Source organism: Anneissia japonica, unplaced genomic scaffold (assembly GCF_011630105.1).
Source record: "Anneissia japonica isolate Jap-2015-1 unplaced genomic scaffold, ASM1163010v1 scaffold287755_len519135_cov135, whole genome shotgun sequence".
Classification (NCBI taxonomy): Eukaryota; Metazoa; Echinodermata; class Crinoidea; order Comatulida; family Comatulidae; genus Anneissia; species Anneissia japonica.
The window spans coordinates 5,001-8,885 of record NW_022704004.1 but is presented as its reverse complement, the minus strand read 5'-3'; the positions used below and the strand labels follow the sequence as shown (position 1 = coordinate 8,885).

Sequence of the window (3,885 nt, the reverse complement as noted above, 5' to 3'; positions counted from 1 at the left end):
ATTACTATTTAGTTTCTTATCTTGTTACTCGTACTGTCTGAGACTACTATAATTGCCCCAAGTGCAACACTCGTCAGAAAAGAATTCCTTAATGAATAATATAGACTAACATGGATTAATTAAGTCTAATCAAACCTATTGTTGAATCGGTTTCTAGTTAAAACAAAATTAAACCAAACGGCAATAAATCAATACGACAATGACAAGTACCAAAACGGCAATAGATCCAATGGCCAAAACGGCAAAATCTATTTTTATTTTAATCCGCTCTGGTTTATATACCATTGAGCATTCTGCTGATGATATTTGTAAAACGTTCAACTGTTTTATTAATTCTTTGTTATATTCGCATAAATATATATATGTCTAATGGAATATTATTCAACGGCTTTTTTTGCGTAGTCTTTGCACGAGATAACTTTCCCACCTTGTTCATGAAAGAGATATTGATGTGTGTAATACAAGACCGATATGCACGCAATAATATATTGAATATAGATCGTATCGAAAATATTCTTTCCTTTTAGTTCAAACAGAATACTTAATGGTCTGCATATGAAACGGATCTTATAAAATACATTAAAATGTAAACAAGAATTTCGTAGCTTGGCAAAAATATTAAGATTTATATTAGTGCTGTGCTTGTATAGCGCTGACCGCTAGAGCATCTATGCACTTTCCAGAAAATAATGGAGAGAAAAAGTGAAAGGGGAGATTTAAAAGCAATTGCCAGCGAAGTCATCAAAATAAAAAAGACGACAAAAATATATGTCCATAATGTGCTAATTCCACAGACTGGTACAGAGTTTCTGGATTTTTACATTATTTCAAAGTGGTGTTGGTGTTAAAGTTCAAAATTCCTCCTCTTGTCGTAGAATGTCTTCAACAAAGTCGGTTTCATCTATTCGCGACGGTTGTCCAGGTGATCTGTGAAACAGATAGTAAACGTATTTTGTAAACTATCAGTAGAAAATTGTGAGAATCAGTAGCTTTATCATAAGCTTAAGCATCTGCAAAGACAACAGATGTCCAGGGATCGAATTCCAATCCGGGCTACTTTTTTCACACTCGCAGATTATTCAACATCTATATACTGTATAACTATATCGTTCCGCAAGACAGTTGAGAGTGTATATTTATAGGCCTATTCCAACATGACTTATTTGTAAAAAGTGTATTTTCGGAGATCCCGTCTTGTCGTTCAAAAGCTTAAAATGAAGGCCTCAAACGTATATATACTAAGCATAAGCAAAAGAGTGTGAGTTGCTTAAAATCCGATTCGAATTCTCAAGGAAATGTGATGTGAAGATCTGTTATATTTATTATACATAAGTTTATTACAGTTTTATCATACGTACGTGGAGTCTCCATTTCCATTTGTTTTCAATGAGGTCCAAACGTTTGGGTCGTGGTACAAATCTCCAATTGTGTTAAAAAACATATGCTGCCCTTTGACATTTGTGCCTCTACAAAATAAATTAAATGTTTTGATTTACTGGAATGTTTTTTTTTTCTTATTAATTGTTTAGGCCAAATAGCCAAACAGCGAACTTAATCACTTTTCTATGTGAAATATCCCTTCATGTGACAAATATATACACAGGATGGTCTATACTAAGTCTCAAGGGGCTTAGGGAGTGAAGTTGTTTTGGTCGTGAGTAAAAGTCCTGTTGACGAGCCAGGGATTGAACCGCCTCTGGTACCGGAAGGCAAGCATGTTAAGCACTAAGCTGTTCCACCACTTCAATTTTCAATGGGAAATGAATACACAAAAATATTACAATTGTTCTGTAAGTTATCTAGTACAATCAATATACCAAATATATTAAATATTTATTTTTATCAATATAAAATACAATTTAAAAAAGTGAAAAATGATGGAGGAGATAAAACGAGTAGAATAATGTGTCAGGAATCACCTATTCAAATAATTATGTAAAGGCTGTTGTCCACTAGGCGAATTTATTCGCGCGAGTCAAAAGCGTCGGTTCGCTTCCTGAGCTCTGATTTCGATTCGCGCGAATAAATTCGCCTTGTGGAAAACTGGTTTATGCATAATCATTTAATAAAAACAAGAACGTGCACTCCACTTACAATGTTGCTCTCTTTCCACTTGCCACAAGTGAATCAAATCGGTCGCTGTTTCGTAGTAAACTACCCATTTTATTCCATATCATTTGTTGGGCATCCGGTCGTTTAACACTACGGAACAAAATACTATTATTCAAAAAATAACAAAAACAATTTATATTTTGTTTTTCTAACCCATCTGTCTATTATTTATTACCGTAAATGATCCAATATGCGCCGCTCTCGAATAAACGCCGCGGCGCTTAATCGAGAGAATATAATTATTACCATGTGTGTAATGAAACACTTTGAGAAACAGGGTTTTACATACAATGCATACAGTATTAAAATGAATCAATAACACAATGAAGACACAAGCATTTCTTTATAAACGTTCATTTACGATGGATGGTAGGACCTATGATAGGCCTACCGAACTACAGGAATACTGTAGGTGAAATTGGTAACATGAGAACGGGCATGGGAACAGCCACGCCAATATTTTTTTTATAATAAGCGCCGCACTGAAGCCTCCAAAAATTGTATAAGAGCCGCGGCGCTTATTCGAGCATTTACGGTACTTAATGTAAAAGTCCTTTAGGCCTAAATGCTTGTAATTGGCTTTTACGAAAACTATGTTGATAATTTGCAAATTGGTTTTACCGAGCAGGAGTAGCATTAGTAAGATGATATGAGAATTGAATGTCATATTAATTATAGGCCTACTTTGATTTGGTTTTAGCGAATAAATTATTGTTTAGTGTGATAAACTCTAATTATATTGTTTAATGTCTTTCACTTATGTGTAGGCCTACGCTGTGAGTTAAATCGGATAGAAAACAATATTATTATATCATCGTTATATATTATTATAATTCACTCTTTTTATTATGTATTATTCTATTATCATCTACATTTATCATTGTTGTTAATAATAATAATGATTATTATTGTGTTATCGTCACGTTTTCGTGTTTTCAATTTTTTTTTTTTTTTGTGTGTTTTTTTTTTTTTGGTTTAAAATTCGGGTGTGAATTTGAGGGTCATTTAAAATCCTACGGTCCCAGACCTAAATATCTCTAAAAATAATCGAAGGCTCTAAATGATACTAGCCAGAATAGTTTGTCATTTTTTGATGAAGAAATGTTTAAATTTTGGTGACCATCCGGAATAGGGTGAGGATATGAGGACCATTCAAAGGAAACGTCCCCTACCAGATATTTCAAAAAAACTAATCAACAGATCTGAATGAAACTTTCGTGAAAGTTTAACCAAGACAAGGAAGAAATTATGAAGTGTTGGTGACGATCCAAATTCAGCTGTGCATTTAAGGGCCTTTGGTCCCAGACCTGAATATCTCTAAGAACATATCTCCAAGAACATATACTAAACGTGGAAAAACCCGCTTAGTACTTTTAAGGCACTCTTTGAAATGAAAAGTGTTTGGGCGAGTTACTGTGCATTATTTCAAGAGGAGGTGGAGCGATGTGTGGTGGTGGGGTGGTAGTGGTGGTGGTGGTTGAAAATTAGGAACATATTCTGGGAGATTTATTTAATAGAAAAGGATTTGATAGATATGCTCTCTACTGAGTGTTATTATTATTATTATTATTATTATTAACAGTTTGGTTATTGTATTATTATTATTATTATTATTATTATTATTATTATTATTATTACTTACAGTGGTGCTCTCTTGCCGGTTGCCGCTAGTGAACTTAGTTTGTCGTTACCTTGCATGGCATCACCTACCATCGTCCATAATTGGTGCTGCGAATCTACCCGCTTAGTACTTCAACATTTGAAAGAAACAAA

General features: G+C 33.9%; 1 protein-coding gene across 2 annotated transcripts in view; it reads right to left on the bottom strand.

Moving 5' to 3' along the window:
• LOC117104573 overlaps positions 1-3,885 on the bottom strand; it is a 6,969-nt gene continuing 3,084 nt past the window's right edge. For both annotated transcript variants that reach the window (XM_033245427.1, XM_033245428.1), the window contains 4 exons: positions 3,755-3,862; positions 2,095-2,202; positions 1,359-1,466; positions 1-927 (listed from right to left, as the gene is read on the bottom strand). In XM_033245427.1, the coding sequence (XP_033101318.1) occupies positions 852-927; positions 1,359-1,466; positions 2,095-2,202; positions 3,755-3,862 (400 nt within the window). In that variant the 3' untranslated portion in view covers positions 1-851. The remainder of the gene's footprint in view (positions 928-1,358; positions 1,467-2,094; positions 2,203-3,754; positions 3,863-3,885) is intronic.